At 37.1% G+C, this 26299-nt stretch overlaps 1 protein-coding gene across 1 annotated transcript in view; it reads right to left on the bottom strand.

Moving 5' to 3' along the window:
* The window catches only part of LOC145671910 (prostatic acid phosphatase-like), a 188802-nt gene that overhangs the window by 103882 nt on the left and 58621 nt on the right, over window positions 1–26299 (bottom strand). The window contains exons 4-5 of the mRNA XM_081741120.1: window positions 23437–23664; window positions 7330–7509 (exon numbers count right to left, since the gene is read on the bottom strand). Of these exons, the coding sequence (XP_081597246.1) occupies window positions 7330–7509; window positions 23437–23664 (408 nt within the window). The remainder of the gene's footprint in view (window positions 1–7329; window positions 7510–23436; window positions 23665–26299) is intronic.

Consider the following 26299-nt stretch of genomic DNA (forward strand, 5'->3'; position numbering starts at 1 on the left):
CACTCAAGGTAGCAATTAGTGCACTCGTCAAGTTGTTTTGTGTTTCTTGAGTTATAAGGGAACAAGAACTCAGAAACATTTCGGGAGTACCTATAAAAGATATATACAAATCTGCCTATAAAGACAGAGGCTACATGAGATTTTTGTTAATATCGCTTAAAAAACCAATAAATAAATTTCAGATAGTTAAAACCTAGTTAAGTCTATTTCAATTATGATACAACAACAATTTATTTTCCCCCAACGTCATTATTCACTTGCGGTACCTATACACACTCTGTCTGAATTGATTCTTACATGGCCTAGTAAGTGTGACGCCACACACCAGTGCGAACGCCTTCTGCGCGTTTCCATAGAGTACATGGTTCACTGCACATATTAATAAACCTTTCTTATTGTTACGAGTTAGTGATAAACTAAACTAACTTCCTTGACAAGAACAACTTAAGTATGAAGACATAAATGATTTGAAGTTGGGAAAAATTTGAGAAAAAATTGCGCATATGCTTGAAATGAGAAAATCTCATACATCACATATTTCTTCCTTACAATTTATTTTAAAAATTAAGATATCGATACTGTAAGTTATGTCTACATTTTATTTATTTGTTAAGTGTGGAGAAATAATTGTTGAAGCAGTTGTTTAAGTTTGATTACAGAATCGTTCGACAGTATTCTCGCCCTCTCCATCTTATCTCTCACAAATTAGTCACTGCATTCACTCTTTTGTTTGGCATTTACATAATGGTTACACTAACTTTTATACTATTAGCTGAAAAGGTGGTTGTGGACCAGTGTTGCCACAGTCCTAGCTCTGAAATGGGCTGAAAAATGGTACCAATTTGAAACAAAAAGGGCAGAATTCATAATTTTATACCAGTGTGATACATTTCTCTATAACACGAAACTAAAAGAGGTAAAGTTCTATAATACTTCTCTCCCCCCCCCCCTTCCCATCTTCCAGGAGTCCAAATCAACGCGTCGAGATTGGTCTATACAAAAGAAATGTTCGGGTATCTTTATGTTCGTCAATATGACGTCACTAGTAAACAATTTAGTCCGGTAAGTCGGTAACTAAGTCAATGTATTTTTTCGTGGTATCAGGCACGTAGCCAGGATTTCGTGAAGGGGGGTCCGTGACATGAAATACTGTGGTCATCATACCAGAGGCTCGATCATTTTAAATTATTTTAGTGGAATATATATTGGTTCGTTTAGCCAGGATTTCGTAACGGAAGGGGGGGGGGGCGTGACATGAAATTCTGAAAGCCAAGGAGCTCGATTAATCTAAACTACTTTACTATCAACATATATTGGTTTCTTAGGACAATAAAATGAGGATATGTTAGTAAGTATTTCAATAACAAACTATGAAGAAATCTTGAGTAAAATAATAAAACAAATATATTGAAAAAGATTATACAATATTTACGTCCTTCCTCTGTTTATTCAAATATAACAATTTTCCTTTCATTATGACCTCAACTATTTTAAAAAGTACATACTGACTATTATAAAAAGCACATACTCAATAATATCATAAAATATTTTACAATATCTGCGTTCCTTTCTCTGTTGTATCAAATGTTAACAGAACTTTCTTTCCAGATACATTTTTGTTTTTATTATTCCGTCAACTACTGTCTGTTCCAAATGACAGGTTAAAGGAGCAGTAGAAAATTGTTTTTGAAATAACATGTTTGATACTGCAAGGATGCGAGGACGAAAAATTTTGATAAAAAATATCCACGCTGTTACAGAACGGCACTATGCTTTCCGAAGCTTGAAATCTCCCTGACTAGAAATTCTGAAAAATTTCCACACAAAGTTCGTAGCGTTATGCGGTGTAACGTCACAGAATGAATGTTCAACAGCATTTTTAAAGAGTCCAGAACACAGTATGAGTAACGTGAGATGTAGGTAAAGTCTTACTGATATTTTTGAAAATATGACAATATTTGTTAAATAGTGCTGAATTGTATCAAATTTTTCACAAAAGGGGCTGAAAATGCCAGCGTGGTACCAACGGGCCGCTGAATGACAAAAGAGGCTGAATTTGGTACAATTGTACCAAGTGTGGCAACAGTGTTGTGGACTACATCGCTTAGGTAATAACTTAGTAGAATCTATTTGTTAATACTTAGATTTGTGGCTTCATGTTTGCATAATAATTTATCTATAGCTGCTACTCAGCTACATCTATATTTTCTCACTCAACTTTCCACCTTAATTGGATTCTTCATGTTTTTAGCAGATGAAGTTTTCCCCGGGCGTTTTATATCTAATGTTTTCTATAACACTGTTTTGAATAGCTTGTTTACGTTAAACACAAAGCTACATATTAGGGAAATAAATATTATATTATGTAGAGTAGATAGATGGAGATATAAAAAGTCCTTTGCCTCCCGCTTTAAAGCAAGGAATATTCAAAGATGCTGGGGCATATGGCCGTTTATTTTTTATAAGGAGTTTATAAACCGAGTTTCACGTTTGTAGCTTTAGGTATTGTGAGATATTAAATATTTCGCCTACGTTTCCACTGGTTTCCAAGGGCCACTGGTTTCCAAGGGCCAGCCTTCTGAAGGGGATTTGAAGAACAAGCGAGGGATCACAAGCTGACTACAGAAATAAACTATAAAATTGTGAAAACACTTAAGATATGTTACGAGTTTGATATCTTGTCTTTCTTGTACTCCCATTAGAGACTTTTAAGTAATTAAACACTTAATAAATATAAACAGATGAAAACAAGGCGAGTGGTTTGAGGTTTGGAGTCCTGTTCAGCAGCAAAGCTATATGAGACGTTAAACTACAGCTTAACGTAAAATCGCAACTACATAAGTTCCCGCCGAAAATCAAACTCATGTTTCTCGCGCCGAAGACGTCTATGCTAATCATATAGCTACGAGGGAACTAAATATGAAAATATGGTTATGATTGCGTTATCGTTATTATTATTATTATTATTATTATTATTATTATTATTATTATTATTATTATTATTATTATTATTATTATTATTATTATTATTATTATTATTGAAGACGAGATTTCAATGCTGAATCTGAAATCAGACGAAAAAGCACATCTGGCTAATGAGTGAGGGGTGGAAGGTTAGCAAGAAGTATACAGGGTTTAAGAAGGAGACGCCAGGTAAACGGTTGAGAACCAATTCTTTAAACATTATCACTTACACTTTATAACCTCGCATTTGTGCTTCCTGCTTCGCCCTGCCCTTGTGCAGATTTGATGCGAAACTAGCTTGTAAGCTTTGATGCAAAACCAGTCAGCAGAGATTGACCTGTATTTTTCGCACTTGATGATATAATCGCATCAATAAACCATTATCAATAAAGACACGACAATAACATCTGTTACAAAATATCTCTCCACGTCCAATGCATGTACAAACTGCAGGAGTTCATATTTTAAATTATCTCTATACGAAACTCGTAATGTTTAATGGGCCTATTCCATCAGCGGCTTTTCATTCTGCTACCAATGCTTTCAAAAAGGATTTGCTTCATAATCCACTGTGAAGTGTAGGGGACCTAAGAAAACAGACACCTGAATAGCACATGGAGTGAAGTTAAGAGCAAGGATAATAGATCTGAAAACAGTAGCTTTAAAACAATGCAGACAATTGCATGTTGCATTTACTGCAGATTTTGAAATCACATTCAAAAAGCTGTCAATTCACAGGCAAGATGTAGTAATTTAGATTTGATTTTCAAATTGAATTTAGCGTTCCTTTCAGCAGGAGCCTCATGAGCTTCTGCCGGGAATTTAACACGAGCCTCTTGCGCCAAAGGTGTGTACGCTATCCACCTACCCATTAGGAAGCTATATGTAGTAATTTAGAAACGAAAGAGAATTTCTTAGGAATTAGTTTGTCTATACACTGAACCATGTAAGTATAATGTTACAAACTAATAAACAACAACACTAGACGTCTTCGGTGCGGGAGACCTGAGTTGGCGAGAACTTACGTAGTTAGGATCTTACGTTAAGCTGTAGCTTGAAGTCTCATATAGCTTTGCTGTTGAACGGGACTCCAAACTTCAAACCACTAGCCTTGTTTTCATCTGTTTATATTTATTAAGTGTTTAATTACTGAAAAGTCTCGAATGGGAGTATAAGAAAGACAAAATGTCAAACACGTAACATATGTTGTTTTTTTTTGTTTTGTTTTTTGTGACAATTTTATAGTTTATTGCTGCAGTCGGCATGTAATCCCTCGCTTGTTCTTCAAGTCCCCTTCAGAAGGCTGGCCCTTGGGAACCACTGGTTTAAAGTTTAAGGCGATGTAAAGTTGACCCCGGTATATTCATTCTAAAGAAAAGCAGGGTTAATTTTACATTGTCTGGAACTATATCGTGACTATATCATTAACACGCGTCTTTGGTCCAGGAGATCCGGATTCGATTCCCGGCGTAATCCCATGTGGTTCGGATTCCATGTGAAGCAGTAGGCCCACGTCTCATTATAACCTTGGTGTTGAAAGGGATACTAAACTCCAACGAAATATAATGCAATTCCCATTGTATGTTCCAGTTTATATTAAAATTTGTTTACACATACGATCAACTTAAACTAATTCATAATGATCATAAGCTCTTAACAGAATTAATAGAAAAACAAATACTATCAAGATAAGACTAAATTGTGGCAAAATAACAAGAAATGCTAAAAAAAACAAGAAATTATGGTAGAAGAAAGATATGTTCCAGTTGGTATCCATATGTGGTTCATAAAGAATGCTAGCTAATAATAGCCATCTAGTTCAGTTTGGTGGACATTTCTCGTGGAATTGAACCGAGCATGGCTTATCAATAAGGACACTACAACGTTATTTGCCGCAAAATACTTCTAAACCAGACCTACTTTTGGATGCAAATAAAGACGAACTGCAGCGTGTAATGTAAAGTTAATGTTAGAATCATTTTTGTTCATGGTAAAAGTAACAAGGCCAAGACCATGGGCGTAGCTATGAGGGGGGCATTGCCCTCCACCAACTTTTTGACAATAAACAAGAATACTACTTATAAGATCCTTCATATCTGATTTGTATTAACCGTGACCCCCAGCAAACAAAAGATCTTCACCCCCAGCAACCAATTCCTAACTCCGCTTCTGGCCAAGACGTTTCCAATTTTACATCATCAATTGAGTGGAACCCAAGTTCTTTATATAAATTTCAAATCAAAAGAAGGTGTTGCATAACAAAGTGCACGATTTTTGCAAAAACCGGTGTATTCATTGTGAGCACCATCAGTGTCTCTGTGATCTAATAAAAATGTTAAAATTGTAGACGATATTAACATTCATGTGAAGTGCGTTTTATAACACTTTTATTTAGACCAAGACTTATTTACGCAGTAGCGTACCCAGGAATTTATTTCGTGGGGGGGGTCCAAACTAAATATGAAGGTATTTTATATTAAAATTCCTAAAATTGCCCCTAAAATTAGGCTAAATTTTTAAAAAGTCGAAATTTCGGAGGGGGTCCGGACCCCCAGGTCCCCCCCTTGCGTACGTCCCTGTATTTACGGATAATTTATTTGTACAGCGTAAGAAGTGAACATAAATCAAGAATTATAAAGCAATGTATTTCACAAGTAATAATATTGATAATCTCCTCTCTCTGTTTTTAAAAACGCACACACACAAAACAGAGGAACGAAAGCAACACGCATAGTAGCAGGTTGAACTTGAATCTTTGTGACGTCATCCGTACATGGCCAACAACAGTACTACTTCAGCCACGTACTGGATGATCCTCTTGGGATCGGCGAAAATGCCAGATCTACAGCGGATGCTGGGAGTGTCTTCTGTTTTGATTCAAACACTGGTTTACACGTTTCACAAGGATGGCAGGAACTTTGCGAAGATTAGATGTGTTAATGTTCTCAATGGCACTGCCAATGCTCCTTTCCAGGTCTTGAATAGTTCGAGAATTGTTCTTGTATACCCCTTGCTTTAAATAGCCCCATAGAAATGAATAGCAGTGTTGCCGGGTGCATGTAAATAAAAAAAAATGATCATGATAATATCAAACTTTGTTTTTCATTGTTTTCAGGAATTGCATAATATAGATAGATTGTTAACACGCCTTTTGATGCATCAGCGAAGTTGCCAATTCAGAGTGTTAATTTATAAAAACTACGATTTCCCTAGTTCCCCCTTACAGAGGCCTCATCCGATTAGTTATGGGTGGAAATGAAAAATTCTTTTTTCTGCTCCATAGTTTCCAAGCTACTGCAACTAAACAAACTGAAAATTAACGACAGAACATCCATACGTGTGAGTTATGAGTCAATTTACATGTTTTGCAATATATATATATATATATATATATATATATATATATATATATATATATATATATATATATATATATATATATATATTTACACCTTCGGTTACATCTGGCAACACTGTGTGGTTTCTAGTGTACTTCAATCGTTGCTTTCTAGTTAAAAAATATGTGCATGAACAAGGCTTCATTTTGGTATAACCATTATTTATGTATCACTTCAAATTCAAAAGTTCTACTATCCCAAACTGCAGGTTGCATTGTATATTGGACACACTGTAGTGGGAAAGTTAAGGGAATATGTTACATATTTTGGTCATATTTCATTTTATGATTATGATTGTATTTTTGTGATTTTTTAGATATCCAGTTGAGATTTTGATCAAAGTAGAGGTCCCTGTCCACATGGAGGTCTGGTGCTACAGCTCTCTTAAACCCCCCTTAATCGAGCCCTGCATTGGACAATACACGTGAGATGATTTCGTGTACGTGTGTTATCGACATATGCCACATTGGTACTTTTACATACATAAATACTAATTTCTTACATATAATATTCTATTAAACAAAAAATGAATAATGTCTTCCATTTAAGCACTACAAATTTATTTTATCGAACAAGCCTCAAAAATAGATAATATATACTTTAAGGATCTTTTAAAACTGAAAGAAAACACCTATAGATTATGGAACAATCCTTACTCTATCTTTGGAGGATCGAGTGGATATTAATTTAATTTCAAGTAGTACTAAACTTTGTGCGTCATTATATACTAACTTCATTTTTTTTGTATAAAGTAGTTTAAATAACGTTTAAAATAGAAACTTTTATATGTATTAACTTCAATACATGAAATTTATTCATGACTCATTCTGCTGGTATACGTTACTGATTAAATCAATCTACATGACTCAATCAATCAAGGATCACAAAAGAAAAATGTAGCAAGAAATTTCAAATGAGCAAGTTACGGACACACATATTGAATATTAAAAATATTCAATTTACTTACCATTACATTCAGGAGGTCGTAAGCTATAGTAAAATATTCCGGAATTTCTTCAAAGTCCACGTCCAGAATCTTCTTCAGTTCATTATTCATCTTCCTGTAGTCATTAGCATGCTTACGAACATATTGGTCAAAGTGGTAGTGAAGGAGCTCTCTTAGTTTCTTACAATTTTGAAGAAGATACTGGATAACAAAGATAAAAACAACACTTTATTTATTCTTCATTACAGAAATATTTGACTTTCTATATAAGATAAAAGTATCATAGAGCTACGGTGGTTCAGTGGTAGAGCGTTCTCCTAAGGGGCATATGGTCCCTAGTTCGAAACCAGTTCATCTCCTGTGGATGATGTGGTGGACAAATACCATATGCGTGTTTTTTGGGGGGGGGTTCTCCTGCTTCCTCGGCTTTCTTCATTTTACCACTTCATTCATTCTTACCATCACCGTTTCCTTCAGCCAACATGCCACAAACATGGGACATAAAACTAAAATTTTGTTTTCATATTTCCCAAAATACAATTTCAAAATTATCGCATTTCATTTTAAAAAAGAAATGAAATATTTCAGTTTTACGTACCACTTCATGCCGGTTAGGCTAAAGGAGACGGTGATGATGAGAAATGAATGATATGATGGAATGAAGAAAGGGGAGGAAACGGGAGAACCCCGAGAAAACCCACAAGCACGGTGTTTGTCCACCACAAAGTCCACACGGCGCGAGCTGGGATCGAACCAGAGACCCCAATCACCGGAGGTGAACGCTCTACCACTGAGCCCCCACGCCCCCTTTACATTTCATTAAGGAATTCAATTATAAACAATAACGAAGATCGGCGTAAGTATATATCTTATGAAAATACTGTGCTGAATAAGAAGTCAAACCATTTATTCTATGTCATTAAATTACAGCCAGTTACAACTGAATCTCATGCCCTAACACTAGTATGAACAGAGTTGTAAAAATAGAATTAAACATGTATTTATAACATTTAAAGCGAATCTTAAATGTTTTATAAACGCAATAATTAAACTAAGATATTTTAAACTTTAAAAGGAAGTTTTAAATGTAGCGTAAGATAGTTATAAAAATCGAAATAGTAGGATAATCAAGTTTTTATTTCTCTGACTGGTACTATACATAGTATCTTTATATCTTAATGACAAAATATTTAAATATATACTAATGTATAATAAAAAATGCGTATGTACTAAATACTATCACAGGAAAGAACAAGAATAAATAATATGCAGAAACAGAAGCTTGCAGGCGTCTTAAATTTCTTGTCAATTGCAGGATGAATTATTGTTATAAGTACGTATGTTCGTTATAGTATATAGCTCATAGCGTGTACAGCATGTGTGTTTTTATATATAGCATATGAAAATTCAATAGAAGTAACAGCTACAAAATTCTGTTCTTAATTGCTTGAAAGTTTTGATTTGATCAGTTCATTTTTTTTTTTTTTTTTTTTTCATTTCCAGAGACCTACGTTGCGTATGAACAGATAATAATAACTTGACGAACGAAACATATGAAACGAAAGAAAATTATATAATATGTGATTTGGTAGGGAGAACTGTTTCTCCTGTAGAAGATTCTTCAATGAAAGAACTTTTTTTGCCAATATTTTAAATGTAATTGAAAACATTATTCTGAGGACTTCATGATGAAAAAATCATAAGCAGTGAGAACATGTCGAATTAAGTTTCAAAGCGATGTTAAGAGAAAACAAAAGTGACTGAGAAGACAAACTAGTGTAAGCTCACAGCGGCGCACGAATGAGGATACTGCGACACAACACACCTTCCTCGTCTATTTAAGTCTTGATTTCATTCCCTTGCTGCCTCACATTGTCAAAAAGATATCTTTTTCTGTTTTCTTCAGCGTTTTGAGTCAAGTACGAAGATCTTTTTACCTGATGCACTGCTATGTCCAATAAGGATTACCACATCCGCTATTCTTACCTAGTGTGAAATAAGAAGTAGACCAGAAATAGACAGAAACTATTTTGGAAATAGAGAGGAATTAGACCAGAAATTTACTAGAAGAAGATGGGGAGTAGACAAAATATGGACCGGAACTATTAAGTTTCGCCCATGCCTTAAGAACGGTGCGATACACTGTATATCGTAAAATAATATTAACACTGACCTTCATCATGATAGGGTCATAACCCATCAGGACATATATGTATAGTTTGAGGAACTGTACATATATATGTGCCAGGTCTCAACTCCTATGACAACTTTCCGAACCGGAAGTAGACACATATCTTGAAAACGGAACGATATGCCGCAAAAAAAAAAAAAATAAATAAATAAATAAATAAATAAATAAATAAATAAATAAAATAAAATAAAATAAAATAAAAAAATAAATAAATAAATAAATAAATAAATAAACTCAAAATGATCCCAGTGGTATCAAAACACATCACAAACCAAATCTAACCTTCCAATTTTGCGCCAAAAATACCAATATCTTGAGAAATATGCCAGATATTGCAAAAATAGCCTTAAAACCAACCCGAGTTTTGTCAAAAGCCATCATGTTACATGTGTGTAAGAGGTTCAATCTCCACGATAAGTTTCATCCCTTCCTCCTCATTCGCAACCTACTTCCAAATTTATCAGCTAGGAACACACATAGAACATTCTGTTCCACTGTGAACCTGTCCCCTGTTATTGGTTGTTATTCTAGGAAAACCTTTGTTCCTACTCTTTCACTTCTCCTTCACAACTTCCAACCCACTTCACAACTATCCCACAGAGAGGACATTCCTCTCCTCAATTGTATCGATCGTCCCTATAGAGGAAACTTTATGGGAAGAGGTATAGCTTATGGAAGTAATATGAAGGTGGATGTTAATGTAGGTGTACTGTAATCGATCGATCGACAAGCACTGTACCCACAGTAGTCTTCTTTCTTTCCTCAACTATAGATTGGTGGGCGACATGGAAATATTAAAGCTTTCCTTTCCTTTGGGAGAGCTGTTTTATACTTGGATAAGGTCCCTTCTTCGTAACTGCATCCACTGGCGCAAATCCCGGGGGGGACGAGGGGGACATGCCCCCCTCAATCTTGGACCTGGGGGGGACTGTCCCCCCCAATAATCTGACTTAAAAAGTGCTTTTTGGGATAAGTGTGATGATTTGTGTCCGACTGCTACAAAGGAATGTAAGATGAAATTGATTTCTCTTGGCTTCTCCATTTTTTAAAAGAATCGTATTCTGTATATAGTACTTCAAACTGAACTTCGTGCTGTAGTACGTTTAGTAGTCTCATCAATGTGTATTAATTCCACTTCCGCTACTTGGGCACAAATTGCAATAAATGCCCCTCTCTTCACGCTGGAAGGTTGTCTCAGCTGTAGGTACGGGCACAAATTCCGGGGAAATGGGAGACATGTCCCCCCCAACATTGGAACTGGAGGCTCTCCCAATAATCCGATTTGAAAAGTCCTTTATGGAGATAAGTGTGATGATTTGTGTCCGACTGCCACAAAGGAAAGTGAGATGAAATTTGTTTCTCTTGGCTTTTCCATTTTTAATGAAAATAAAGGCGTGCGACTGTGCGTGACGTAACCTGATATGAAATCTTATCTCCTCCTCTCCCCTAAGTCCTAGGATACGAAGAGTATATAGACTATCCAATGTCAGTAGAAAACATTTTTTCAGTAAATGCGCAGTTAATCTATTTGTAGTATCAGCCTAGGCATTTACTCATTCTTCGTAAGCTAATTAACTCTATAGCGTATGGAACACGGAGGTTCAATGCCGCGTTCACAAAAGCTCTCCACTGACTTCTATCCTTAGCCAACTGGATCCAGTTTCTACTTTGTATTCCTATTTTTGCGAGATCCTCTTAATATTGTCTTCCCATCTGCGCCTAGGTCTTCCTAATGGTCGTTTCCCGATTGGTCTTATCGCTAACATTTTGAAAGCGTTCCTACTTTCTTCCATCCTGGGTATATGTCCTGCCCATCTAAGCCTTCTAGACTTGATGACCCTAACAATGTTTGATAAGCCGTATAATTTACGTAGTTCCTCGTTATGAAGTTTCCGTCTTTCCTCATTCCCGTTCCTCTTGGGTCTGAATATTCGTCTGTGCATCTTGTTCTCAAATACTTTCAGTCTATGTTCTTCCCTCAGAGTAAGCAACCAGGGGCGGATCCAGGACCGACTTCTGGGGGGGCGGTGGGTTGTCATACTGCTACTGTTAAAGGCTCCAAACTTTGGACTGGGTTTTATTTATATATATAAAATAAGAAAGTTTCCTCTTCTGGGGGGGGGCGATCGCCCCCCTCCCTGGATCCGCCCCTGTAAGCAACCATGTTTCGAAACCATACAGAACAACAGGTATGATTATCGTTTTATATATTTTAAGCTTCAAATTCCTCGACAGAATTCGCGACGACAAGAGATTTGAACTCAATAATAACACGAATTCCCTGTTTTTAGTCGATATTTAATTTCTTCGTGAATATGATTTTCGTCTGTTAATATTGATCCTAGATATTTGAAAGTATCAACCCTATCAAAAGTATTATTTAATATTTTAACGCATTCATAATTTGCCGTATTACGGTCCCGAACGCACTTCCATGTATTTAGTTTTCTCTGCATTTACTTCTAAACCAATGTCCCTGCAAGCGTTTAATAAGACCTCTGCATTTCTTTCTATTGTTCTCCTATCATCCTCTATCAAATTTACATCATCAGCATATGCCATAACCTGGTGAATCCAATTCAACTTTAGGCCCTGGCTGCTATCTTTGATTTTCCTTATAGCGTCTTCCAGGACAAAGTTGAATAATAATGGCGACAACGCATCTCCTTGTTTCAGGTCATTCTCGACGTGAAAGCTCGCGGCCAAAAATTAACTAGACTTTACTTTGGGATTCATTTAAACATGCCTTAATTGATTTCATTAGTTTTTTCGGTATTCCAAATTCTGTAAGAACGATGTACAATGTTTCTCTCCTAACCGAGTCGTAAGCCTTTCTAAAATCGATAAATAGTTGATGTACCGGGCTACTGCATTCCCACTTCTTTTCGAGTATTTGGCGAATGGTAAATATTTGGTCGATAGTTGATCGATTTCGTCTAAATCCGGACTGATAATCTCCAATAATTTCATCTGCGTAGGGGATCAATCTTGCTAATAGAATGTTTGAAAGAATTTTATAGGATGTTGACAGAAGATAGATGCCTCGATAATTATTACAGTCAGTTTTGTCGCCTTGCTTGTGGATTGGAACAATGATTGATTTTTTCCACTCTTGTGACAATTCTTCCTTGTTGTAGATAAGGAGAATGAGTTTGTGTATTTTGTTCCACAATGTTTCGCCTCCAGCTAAAATTAACTCAGCCGGAATTTAGTTTACACCGGGATATTTGTATTTCTTTAATTTCTTTATAGCAATTTCTACTTCTATTCGGTTGGGTTCTGAAATATACGGTTCTCCGGTGAGTATCTCCCTTTCTCCACGCACATTAGTTTTTGACTGCGTGTTAAGCAACAATGCTATCCATTTATTCCATCTATTTAAAATGCTATCTGTATCAATGAGAACTGTTCCATCAGTTTTCTTTAATATAAGCATGAGGTTGATAGCCTTCCTTAAATTCGTTGATCCCTTTATACATGTCCCGAATGCTCTTATTGTTACAACGCAATAGTAACAAGTTCCTAAATTATCTCCAAGTTCCTAAATTTTAACTTTCAAAAAATCGCGTTTCTTTGTTCTAAAAGTTTTGGAAGTTTCCCGCCCGATGTCTACGAAATTTTGTGTAGTTATTTCATTCGGATTTTGTAGCCAACGTAATTTTGCCTGTTTTCTGTTCTTTGCTAGTTCGAACCATGGCTTGTTCCTACGTATTTCCGCGTGCCCCAACTTTCGTTTTGAGAGAGATGCTTCGTAAGGAAAGAAAAGAATTCAATTGCTGGAATATTTTTCTCCATAATCTAAGGTTACATCTGTTAACTAAAGAGTATATGACATGCGTCAGATTTCTGTAACGATTCCTGTAATGTTATTGAGATTATCATCATTTTGCTCAAAAAGTATTGTTGCGTCATACATAATTGATATTCTTTCTTCATAGTTTAGGGGAAGTCATTATTTATATTATTATAAAACAATTTTAACGTGGATCTTTGTGGATGCCTAATTAGAAACATACCAATTATAAATATGCATTTATTCAGATTTCAGAATTATGTGTTCACGGCAGTGATTTGTAATACTGATATGTACTACTACTTCATCTACATCGCCTAATATATAATATACTCTACAACAGTTAGTCAGATTCGTATACCGTAATATGAGTTTCATCTTCCTTCTTTAGAATAAGCCGTATTTAGGATTTTGTTTCGAGGGGCTTTGCCCAACACAAGGAAGGAAGTGGGCAATTGTCCATCTGAGTTTGAGAAATAAATATATTTTAATTTATGCATAAATTGAAGTTATAATGGCAAGAATTGCAGACCGATAAGTCCTATATGATATGATACAAAAATTTAGGAGTGAATCTAACCCATTATTTTATTCATACAAGAAAAAGGAAGCACCCTCTTGGCCTTCCTAATTTCCCGGGCTAATTATTCCTCCGTTTGGATTTTCTTTAATTCAAATATTTCCCTCTTTTAAAAATAACTAAACGATATAATTTTTTCCTTTGTTATAATAACTAAAGCCCTGTCATGTTGATATCCGCGCAAGTTGGTGTGGAACACCAGTTTCTGTTATCAACTCCTCTTAGTTTTGGTGTTACTGATGATGGCCGACTTGAATAACTACTGACAACGGTCGATAAAGTATGATAGGCGAAATGAAAGAAAGTAACGTCAAGAAAAAGAAACAGAAAAGTAGAAAGAACGAAAGAAAGAACAAAGGGACGTAGTTCTTACATGGAATGAAATTTGACAAATACAGTATTATTTCTGAACAAAGAGCATAAGAAAATGGAAAGTCAATGACATTCTTAGGAATGGTAAGAAGGATTATTGTTGTACGTGAAATGCGAAAAACTAACAAAGTTATTTCGGGGGGGGGGGATTGAGCCCGATAACCTCCTAAATACGCCACTGAATTCTGCTCCCCTGATCCTTCACAGCATTGTTTTTCAACTTCATAAATATTTTGGACATCGCATATACACATATATAATATGAGAACGGTCTTACCCGTCCCCCCCAATATTGAAGACAGATTTGCGCCGATGACTGCATCTAAATATTCTATCCTTGGTCTGGTTTTCTTTCTACCTTTCAGTGCTGTCATCAGCAAACCTTATTGTGCTGAAAACCTGTCCATTAGCTTTTACGGCTTTCTCGGTTTTATCAAAGAATTCTTTACCTGCAGAAGTATGACATGCAAAGTTGATATGAAGGTAACTGCTAACAAAATTATGCTGTATCGATACCTGACCGATCGAAATATCCTAAGCGGGAAGAGCTGGATCAATTGCGTCCCCACATAACTACTAACGCTTTTTGCTGGTAGTACGAATTGATGTTTCCGGCATCAAACGTAATGTTGTGCAAGATAATCATAAAAACATGTGTAGATGAATTGTGTCCACGATATCATCGCTTATTGTAAATACTACTACGAGCAACAGTAGGGATGCCGTTGTTTGCTCTCGGCACGCTTGTTGTATTGTTGACTATTTATTTAACGAGGAACTTCATTAAGTTTCTTTATTGAGGCAAATTCAGAGACGGCGAAAGTAGGTGCTTATTTCAGTCCATAACTTTACGTCGTATATAAATACTCAATCATACATAAGAGAACATATTGCTTCGGTGTCTGTTGTATTGTAGGCTATATCGCTTCAATCCCTAGTGTTTCAGTGTCATACTATCATTAGGGATTTTCACCGAGCCAACTTCAGGGGCGGCGAGATGACGAAGACCATGACCATTACTATGCCCTGTCCATAGGTGCAAGTATTGTGACAAGTTTATCTTAAGGTCTAACATAGAAAAGCATGATAAAGTATGTAAACAAGAGCCTTACGCTAAATCACAGTATGAATCTTAACTCCACTAAGAAAAAGAAGGTAAACAATAATCACATGCAGTCTGCCCCACAATGCACCACAACTCTCAAAAGCAGTCTTAGATTTAAACATCCTAAGTTTCTTCCCTGATGGGGACTGGGAATGTGACACATATGTTTTTACAACAGGTTGCACTGGATTGCTTACGTATGTTAGATCAATAAAGGACGAGTAACAGAGCGCACAAAATTAAGCTCAGCTAAGCATCAACGTTTATGAATGTGTCCAAGCGACAATGTCATTTGTTTCTATGTTTATTCTCTTCTCAAGCAAAGTTGAATGAAATATTGAATAAGTTAATTAACAAGAAAAAGGCTCGATGCTAACAAAGATCAGATTGGAGCTTAAGTCCCACCCACTTTAGCACATGAATGTTTATCCTTTATATGAGCCTACAGGGTCCAGCAACATCTCTATACCCGAGTGAATAAAAAGGAAAGGAGCTATTAGAAACATAGAGATGGAGATGAAATATTTTTCTTTGGTGCATTCTGATAGCCTTACATCCAGTTGATTGGAATCAACATCATAATTAATTTCACCACTATGAACCATGCTTTGATGCGATTTTGCCAGCGTTTAAAAGGTATCTAGTTTGTATTATTACTTGTAGATGTACAGAACGTCTAACAGCAATACAATCGACTGAGTCCTGAGAGTTCAATACCTATATGTCTATACGAATTTGAGAATAATAGTTTCTTTATGCTGCTCGCAAGTGGCATAGATATAAGTCTTGGGACCCTTTCGATCTAATGCACCTAACCACTGGTCACTGAAGTTCTCACTACTATTTGATATGTAGCTTGCCACACTCAGAATACAAATTAATAGGCATTCTATAACGATATTCTTTTGTAGACAATGTTTACAACACTTTAACAACAATCTCGAACAAACAAGCTCAACAGAATACACAATTTGGGTTTAAGAAGAATCAGCCTACACGAACAATAAGGTCTCAGTTAAGATGTCAGATCAAGTTTAGCAGTTACAAAGTACTGTCAAAAGCTGATGGATTAATAGTCCCTGATTTCGAAGACCGTGAATGATTCTGAAGTTGATTAATGCACTTCATCTAGAGTTAAAAGCCAACATTACGAAGCAACATCAAGCTATGCATACATAATTTGTTGTTCAAACGAATAGTCAAAGTCCCCGAGTCAAGTTTTATATTGTCGAAATGCGAACTGCATGATATCGGAACCACATTTTGTCAAGTCACACTATATATAGTAACGGAATTACAATATATTAAACACATTGCGTCAACCATTTATTATCTATGCAACCAAGAATTTACTGACGCTAACCGTAAAAATAAATATCACTACCATCTAACGGGTAAATACTTAGGTATCACATGTAACAACTGCAACCTGCAAGTACAGACGCACTGTTATTCCTCCACGACTTATGCTACAGTGGGTCCAGTACCATTCCCGGGAAAATTCTAATTTTGGCAGGTAAAAATATTTACTCTCCATCTCACAGATTATGTATTCGACGAAGGATTAAATAAGTTAACATTCACGTCACCATGCAGAAACGTGCATTATTTAGCACAACTATAGAATATCTAGAGTATCATGTAGAGGAGAATAAAACAACATATTTTATGATAGGTACGTACCGAATCTGTTCACGTGCGTCTGTAATTTAATTTATTAAGAAAAGATTTGAGATGGAAGTCAACAGAAAAACAAAATAAAAATTACAAAAATTCAAAAGCTAATAGGAAGAGAATATTTACACCCTTTTGATGATCAAAACCAATAGTGGTAGACTAATGACAGACAGTTCACCATATGGCGTAGGATCTGTACATTTTAATGAAGTGCAAGGTGCTTTAGTATAATGTATGTGTGGCTCGGCTCCTTTAACTTCAGCAGAAAGGTACTGTGCTCATTTTGAGAGAAACATCGGTAGTAACATTTACCATAAGAAAATTTCGTATTTTTTTATGTGGTAGAAAGTTTAAACTACTCACATATTCTGAACCTGTTAATTAGATCCTCGTGCTCAATGACATCTACAGCCTCTCCCAGATTATTGAAATGGTTCTTATTTTAACTAATTATGACTCCGACATAGTACATACGAGGAAAGTGCCAGTGGCAGATTTCTTGCATAGATTCCAAATGGCTAAAGAAATTAATGACTAATTATTTCTACTGAATACGTCAGTCAAATTAAGAATTTCATTCTAACAACAGAAGCTATAATACAAGGAATTAACCACGACCTGTACGTTGAACAACTTATTAAATGGACTAAAGAGGACTAGCCAAAAAGACTCCCAGATTATTTTGAAGACAATCAAATCGTCTTTAAGCAACGATTAAATTTAGAAATAGTTAGCGACATGCCTTTTCTAAACTGAAGTCTAGTACTTCCTGGAAAATTAGCAAAAACTTATATGAAAAGGTTGCACCGTGAGTACTTAAATATACATGCGTTAGTTGAAATAGTGTGATTGAAGTTTGGTAGCCGCAAATGATAAAATGCATACATTGATTCATAAATGTAATATCTATAATTAATGTTTTAGAGAAAATTTTAAGCTAAAGAATTCCCGGCCACATTAGTCTCTGATAAAGGGCCACCTTTCAACAATTATTGTGAAGAGAGATTTATTAACCATATTTTAGCGCCTGTGTATCACCCACAGTATAACGGGACGGCAGAAAACACTAAGCAAAATGTAAAAATGTATCATTAAGTACTTGCAAAAAAAATGAAATGAAATGAAATCTTTGAGTTTTACGTCCCACGGTTATGCCGGTGAGGCTAAAGGAGACGGTGATAATGAGAGATGAGTGAAAGGGTGGAATGAAGAAAGTGGGAGGAAACGGGAGAACCCCGAGAAAACCCACGAGCACGGTGTTTGTCCACCACAAAGTTCACTTGGCGGGGGCTGGGATCGAACCCGGGACCCCAAGCACCAGAGGTGAACGCTCTACCACTGAGCCACCGCGCCCCCCATAAAGTACTTGCAATCCGCGAAGTAGGATAATAAGGTTGTACCGAAATAATAGTTGTTGGAGCTTAATTATATACTGTTACACATTCCATCTAATAAAGACAGAAATTCTCACGCACAGAAAATTTTCAATTTTCGGTATAGATCATGGATTCGTACACCTGTCCAGAACAAACGATTTGAGGCTGAACTATGGTTAGAAGAAATGAGTGTACTTTACTCCAAGGTCAAGAGCTATAGATAAGAAACATGATAGAAGCTATTGCAAAATTTATTAAGGATCATTTCATAAGAAGAATTGGTCACTACCACAACTTATCAAAGATAGAAGTAGTTGTAAAGATTTATCATAGGCAACCATATGATATACGCAAGTCACATCAAACAAGCATGAAGATATACACTATTTGATGAAAAGTATCCGGACACCCCCAAAACATTCGTTTTTCATATTAGGTGCTTTGTGCTGCCACTTACTGCCAGGCACTCATTATCAGTGACCTCAGTAATCATTAGACATCGTGAGAAAGCAGAATGGGGCACTTCGCGGAACTCACGGACTTCGAACGTGGTTAGGTGATGGGATGTTACTTGTGTCAGAAGTCTGTATGCGAGATTTCCACACTCCTAAACATCCCTAGATCCACTGTGTCTGATGTGATAGTGAAGTGGAAACGTGAAGGGACACGTACAGCACCAAAGCGTACAGGTCAACCTCGTCTGTTGACTGACAGAGGGTCGTAAAGTGTAATAGGTAGACATCTATCCAGACCATCACACAGGAATTCCAAACTGCATCAGGATCCACTCCAACTACTATGGCAGTTAGGCGTGAGGTGAGAAAACTTGGATTTCATGGTCGAGTGGCTGCTCATAAGCCACACATCACGCAGGTAAATGCCAAACAGCGTCTCGCTTGGTGTAAGGAGCGTAAACATTGGACGATTGAACAGTGGAAAAACGTTGTGTGGAGTGACGTACACAATGTGGCGATCCGATGACAAGGTGAGGGTATGGCGAGTGCCCAGTGAATGTCATCTGTCAGCGTGTGTAGTGCCAACAGTAAAATTTGGAGGTGGTGGTGTTATGGTGTGGTCGTGTTTTTCTTGGAGGGAGATTGCACCCCTTGTTTTGCGTGGAACTCTCACAGTGCAGGTCTACATTGATGTTTTAAGCACCTTCATGCTTCCACTGTTGAAGAGCAATTCGGGGATGGCGATTGCACCTTTCAACACGATCGAGCACCTGTTCATACTGCACGGCCTGTGGCGGAATGGTTACACGACCATAACATCCCTGTAATGGACTGGCCTGCACATAGTTCAGATTTGAATCCTATAGAGCACCTTTGGGATGTTTTGGAACGTCGACTTAGTGCCAAGCCTCACCGACCTACATCGATACCTTTCCTCAGTTCAGCACTCCATAAAGAATGGGTTGCCATTCTCCAAGAAACCTTCCAGCACCTGATTGAAAGTATGCGTGCGAGAGTGGAAGCTGTCATCAAGGCTAAGGGTGAGCAAACACCATATTAAATTCCAGCAGTACCGATGGAGGGCGCCATAAACTTGTAAGTCATTTTCAGCGAGGTGTCCGGATACTTTTGATCACATAGTGTATATTACATTTAACGAGATTTAAAGAAAGTGAAGAAGACAAACAGGAACGATTTAGTAGAAAAATTAGGAATAATTAGAAACACACACAAGTCGGATCAAGAAGGAAGAGAATGGCCTTCGGATAAGTTGGTGTATGTAGATCAAGAGTTCCCCAGTTTTGTCTAAATGGGAATTACAACTCTAAAAATACTGGTTTTTCAGCACTTAAGAATAAAAACAGTGTTCTGCAATAAAAATGGTTTAAATCTGTAGAGAAACAGTGGGCCTAAAAGTATAAATTTATCATGTGTTTTACACGTATACAATGTATGAAGTCAATAATGAAGAATCTTAAATGTATTACACATTATTAATAAGTGTTCAGAGACGTAAGGTCAATGTTTCATGGTTATATTATATTTAAATATTTAAACTACACCACACTAAACTACACTACAATATTTAAACTGAGGAATGAATCATACTTTACCCATTTCAAATGCTATTTTTAGCAGTGTTTACCTATCGAAGGAGACAAGATGAACTAACGGAATACACAATGATATAAATCTAAGTCCTATAGAACAATTAAAAGTTTTTACTTTTTGATAACTCCCAAATTTAAGGTTTGAGCCATAGCAAAAATTGATCAACTTAATGAAAACACATGGAAAAGTGCACTTACCAGATTAATATGGAATTGGACTACTTTTTGCCCTCAGAGCAGCCATGATGTAACATGGAATTGAGTTATATATGTCTTGTTACGAGGAGTATTACTACTTACCACACGTATTTCATCACTCAATTCCGTGTGATAGAATTGGGCTTGGCTAAGTATTCAACATCACCCCGGTTATTTCCAAACTACATAGCAACAACTTTGTAAATGAACGCATTGTCATCCTGGAATCATTGCCCGGAAACAACACATGGATCGTAGGATGCATATGGATTCTAAAACCCCCATGATGACGGATAGTGACGCGACCGGTAAGCAGAAGCACAAGATTAACCTAAAACCAAGATAATGTGGCCCACAGTATCACACAACCGTACCATGTTTAAATGTTGGACGAAGACATTACGAATCATACGCTTCTTTCGGTGCCCGTAACATATAAACACGACCCATTATTTAAAATAAGATGAACAGTGATTTATCAAGCCATATCACAGTCATCAACGGTCCATGTTGCATATTCTCACCACCATTCTTACGTATTTATTTTTGGCAGTTCTTTACCCATGGCAAAGGACAACATAGACCACCGAAATATACAGACCTCAGACCTACAGGACATTTTATTTTCGACAGTTTCCAAATTGTCGGGGGATGCGTCAAGATATCCAGATCCTAAAGAAAATAGATCCATGCACCTATCCATCAAAGTGGAAAAATTAGTTGGAAATCTCTAAAAAAATTTAATTGTTGGCAAGTTTATACCTATGCAATGGAACGACATGGATACTCAAACTTTCGGAAGTATATGCATTGATCCCATACTGTCCTACTAAAGTTTTGGTTTTAGCAATTTCTATAATTGAAGTAGTACTAAGTACCTCTTTGTAAATTTTAGGGATGCACCAAGGTACGCATACCAAATCTTAATAGGAGTCGTTCCATGTACCAAGCGACCATGTCTTCTGGTTCTGGGAGGGTTGTACGGTATTCAGCAGGTTATGGCATATGCTGATGGTGTAAATTTAATAGGAGATGATAGGAGAACAATAGAAAGAAATGCAGAGATCTTATTAAACGCTTGCAGGGACATGGGTTTAGAAGTAAATGCAGAGAAAACTAAATACATGGAAGTGCGTCGGGACCGTAATGCAGCAAATTATGGATGCGTTAAAATATTAAATAATACTTTTGATAAAGGTGATAGTTTCAAATATCTAGGATCAATATTAACAGAGGAAAATCATATTCAGGAAGAAATTAAATGTCGACTAAAAGCAGGGAATTTGTGTTCAAAATCTCTTGTCGTCGCGAATTCTGTCGAGGAATTTGAAGCTTAAAATATATAAAACGATAATCATGCCTGTTGTTCTGTATGGTTGCGAAACATGGTCGCTTACTCTGAGGGAAGAACATAGACTGATGGTATTTGAGAACAAGATCCTGAGACGAATATTCGGACCCACGAAGAACGGGAATGCGGAATGGCGGAAGATTCATAACGAGGAACTACATAATTTATACGGTTTACCCAACATTGTTAGGATCGTCAAGTCTAGGAGGCTTAGGTGGGCAGGTCCTAGAATGGAAGAAAGTAGAAACGCTTTCAAAGTCTTGACTGGAAGACCAATCGGAAAACGACCATTAGGAAGACCTAGGCGCAGATGGGAGTACAATATTAAGATGGATCTCGCAGAGATAGGAATACAAAGTAGAAACTGGATGCAGTTAGCTAAGGATAGAAGTCAGTGGAGAGCTTTTGTGAACGCGGCATTGAACCTTCGGGTTCCATAGGCCGTAGAGTTAGTTAGTTAGGTATAAATCAAGGACCTAAAGTTCTAAAAGTGAGGGCAAGTAGCGGTCTTAATACGTGCTTTGAGGACATTCAATGAAGTGCTGGATTCCTTGCGCATAATATCAACAGTGCAGGCTGGCTGCAGTGGTTGCATAATGTAGAGTATGTTTCCACTAAAATAACTGCGGAGCCACGGTGAATCAGTAGTAGAGCATTCAACTCTTGTGAGGGGGATTTCGAGGACGTGGACGATAAACTGAAAGAGAGAAAGAACAATGTTGGGGGTGGTTTTAGACGCATACATGGCTAGTGTCACATATTGCGATCTTCTGGCAGACTTGATACTACACACACATATATACACACATATCTATATCTATATATCTATATATATTATTCGGAAGAAACAGTATAAGTAAAAAAAACAGGTTTTCAGGAGGCGATTTTTTATTTTACCAAGCATGAATATGAATCACTTATACGAACAATACCAAGAGGCGATTAGAATTGATTTATTCCGAGTTAACCGAAGATGGAGCATGACACATAGAACTCCAATTTTGTCTTATCTTATTTGAGACAATTTCTGACTTATACTGTTTCTCGCGCGCAGTCTAACGACATACATACATACACCATTTGAAATCTTTATTATACCCTCTGAAGCAATCTGAATTAATTACGAAATTACAATTCAAATCGTGCTACAAATCTTATGAATCATTAAAAGAAGTAGGCAAGCTTTCGTTTATGGAGTGGTAATGTATCACTGAAAGAAGAATTGCATAGAGGATATTGAAAGAAGATGTTATGTTTTACATACTCATGTTTCCGCAATAATAGAGAAAACTACTGATATATTTCAGATTTAGTCGTAGAGCTCCAATTTCTGACAGTTCCCAAGATATCGTTTACCATGTTTATTTTTGAAATGAAGTATGATTAAAAAAATGAAAATAAAACGAAAATATACTCTTACGTAATCCTCATCTTCAGGTATAGTGATAATCGTATCTTCGGGCATACATTCTCCTCTTTCAAAGCTTTCCTGATATAATCCTGCCAAAATGCACCTAGCACTGGAACGTGTTCTGTTTGTATCACTGCTTACGACAAGAACTTCCATTGGATCATAGTCATAATTGAGAAAACCATTATACCTTTCGCCAAGATATAAGCCCAAATCATACATCTGTGATCGACCTTTCTGGAAGAAAGAACGTTCATTCATGATATTGAATTCTTAACATTGTATTGTTTAGTGCTATTATGTCCTCTTATATAAAGCTATTTGTCATAGTAATTACAAAAGTTATGATTTTACAACATTGCTTTCTTTCATAATATTCGACCAAATGGAAAATACACCAGTGACAAAACATTTCCAAACAGAGGAATAACAAGTAGAGAAAATAATTACTTTTGAATATATTGTAAGGATCCCCACGTCGCAGTACCATGCAATAGCCATGCGTACTACACGTGTTAATAATAAACACAAACAAGCAGACGACGGTCCCGAAGAGGAGTCGCACACCATCGCCAACAGTCGGAAGGACGAGGATCACCGAAGGAAGCCGACAATACAGGATAAAAGGGAAATGCATGCCTCGACTAACATCAATCTACCCAGGTTGATCGAAACACCTAAAACTCCTCTCACGACGCTTGGTCACCGAGAGGTACCCATTCTTAAGCCCACGACGCTTAATCACCGGATTCCTTTCCTCCTTCTCACGACGACTGGTCACTGAGAGACACCTAATCTAGACCCCTCTCACGGCGCTTGGTCACCGAGAGAACCTCACCTGCAAAACCCACGACGCTTGGTCACCGGGTTCCTATCTTAATCTTACCCAAGTAGATATTAGAGGATTTACTTATTTTAGTTGTATATATAAGAAGACTTTTATAATAAAAAGGTGAAGGGAAAGTCCAAATCCCGAGTACATTTTATTGCTCTACCCAAGAAATTTTACACGGTGTCTATTTACAGACATTAAATGGACTTCCCTACGGGACGCTCTTTTTAGTAACGAAAACGGACTTAGAAAGTACAGTGTATTAGTGTAAGTGTTACTAAGAGCAGGATCATATAAAGATAATATCCGTATTGTTATATGCACCCTCATTACTCTTAGCGGTAGATTGATTCGTTTAGACTGGCAGGTATTTATGAAAACAACTAGATCTGGAAAAAATACATATAAAGAAGGTGATAATAATATGGCAGAATCAGGCCCCAGTATACCTGTTAATATTTCTCATCTAACTAGATATTCTGGTCACAGTACAGACGACCCGGATCGATTTTTCATGCTGTTCGATCATTTGGCTTTACTCCAGGCATAGACCCCCAAAAAGAAGAAAGAAATTCTCCCAATGTATTTACAGGACGTAGCTCTCGATTTTGTTTTATAATTGCAAAATCAGAACCAATTTGACACACTAAGTTACGATCAACTTAAAGCCAAATTAATCTCTTTGTCTCGTCCAAATTTACCAGCATATAAGGCGGAATTAGAAATTTTCCAAATACAACAAAACGAAAATGAGTCGATCGATTCATATTTCTTAAGGAAATTAAGGGCTATCAGACAGCTAATGCCAGAGGCTTCGGAGGAACAGAAAATTCATTTTCTTTCATTGGGATTACATAGAAATTTACTGCAAAAGATAGCGTTAGAATCCTTTCCAACAGTCCAGCGGCTGCAGGATCGTCTTCATGAATCAGAAAAAGCTCAGGATCTCATGCAGAAGAGGAATTATGTGGAATTGTCACAGGCAATTCATTCTTCAATCGGCCAACCTAACCTCCTCTCAACACTCCCTATGTACAATTATCATAGCCAAACGAATCCTAATTCATACCTGCCAACCTATATACAGCAGCCAACTTCTCAATCGTTACCTTCTGCACCTCCATTGCAGAATATTTCCCCTCCACAGTCAACTTCCACCTAACCTGAAGTTTCGAATCCGCACCCCCACCAAAGTCAAAACCCGCCCTCACAACCTCCTCATACGGACCTCACCAAACTAGCTAATCAAATGACCGAGATATCTTTAATGGTGGTACAGAATGCCATGAAGACCAATTTAAGCGTAACAACGGAGGAAAAAATCGGAAAGGAAATGGACAAAAATCGGATAACGGTGGTAGAAAAAAGAACAATTTTGTAAAAGGCGATAAAATTTCAGTATGCTCAATTTGTTATAAGAAAAACCATGGAGCATCCACGTGTTGGAATAATCCTAAAAATTCCAACCAGGGAAACGCATAGATGGGCTCGCAGGCCAATGTGAAGCCTCGCGGGCCATTTCAGGAAAGTCGGCACTGGCCACACAGAAACCACCACAATCAAAGAATAATCACAATCAGGAAGAGCAGGCAACAGCGGAAACTTTCAATGAAGCGGACAACAATTTTTTCACCCAGGCGAGCTACAACGAACACCGAGAACATGTCAAGCTGGGGGCAGAAAATAATAAATATTTGCTTAATATTAGTGTAAATTCAAGTTGTCTTCCAGCTATAATAGACACAGGGTCTAATCTTAGTCTATGGTCAAGACGGGACGTACCCCCAAATTGCAAATTGATCGGTGACCAAGTGTCATGAGAGGGGTCTAGATTAGGTGTCACTCTCTCGGTGACCAGGCGTCGTGAGAAAGAGGAAAGGAACCCGCTGACCAAGCGTCGTGGGCTTAAGGATGGGTACCTCTCGGTGACCAATCGTCGTGAGAGGGGTTTTAGGTGTTTCGATCAACCTGGGTAGATTGATGTTAGTCGAGGCCAGAGTTGCCACACTTGGTACAATTGTGCCAAATTCAGCCCTTTTT

This window comes from Thermobia domestica, chromosome 15 (assembly GCF_964235325.1).
Source record: "Thermobia domestica chromosome 15, izTheDome1.hap1.1, whole genome shotgun sequence".
Taxonomy (NCBI): domain Eukaryota; kingdom Metazoa; phylum Arthropoda; class Insecta; order Zygentoma; family Lepismatidae; genus Thermobia; species Thermobia domestica.